Source organism: Morone saxatilis, unplaced genomic scaffold (assembly GCF_004916995.1).
Source record: "Morone saxatilis isolate NCDOM2014 unplaced genomic scaffold, NCSU_SB_2.0 Contig4, whole genome shotgun sequence".
In the NCBI taxonomy this organism is placed as follows: domain Eukaryota; kingdom Metazoa; phylum Chordata; class Actinopteri; family Moronidae; genus Morone; species Morone saxatilis.
Genome location: NW_023339984.1, coordinates 16,289,774 through 16,290,093, shown reverse-complemented (window position 1 = coordinate 16,290,093; position 320 = coordinate 16,289,774). Strand labels below are relative to the sequence as shown.

At 46.6% G+C, this 320-nt stretch overlaps 1 protein-coding gene across 1 annotated transcript in view; it reads right to left on the bottom strand.

Annotated features, from left to right (window-relative positions):
* Positions 1-320, bottom strand: part of LOC118338205 — a gene marked incomplete at both ends in the record, with an annotated part of 4,473 nt that extends 4,153 nt beyond the window's left edge. The window contains 2 exon segments of the mRNA XM_035675466.1: positions 1-117; positions 243-320. Coding sequence (XP_035531359.1) covers positions 1-117; positions 243-320 — 195 coding nt within the window.

Below are 320 nucleotides of genomic sequence, written 5' to 3'. Positions count from 1 at the left end.
CATGTCTTGCAAGACAAAGTGGACGCTGAGCGTGCAGCCTTTGACCGACACCGGATTTATGATGTGATCTCGGACAAAGTCGCAGCACGTAGGCCAGTCAGCAAAATACACAAAGGCCTGGAGGTGAAGAGAGGACAGAGAGGAAAGGAACAACAATCAAACCCAGCTCCATTTCACTCACACAAAACTGTATTTATAATAATAGTTTTTGCTTGTTACAGTCTTCAGTTTCTACTCCTCACCCTCCTCTGCAGCATTAAGACAACCACGTTGTAGTACAAGGCGTGAAGGTTCTGTTTGGGGAAATACCGCCAGACCAG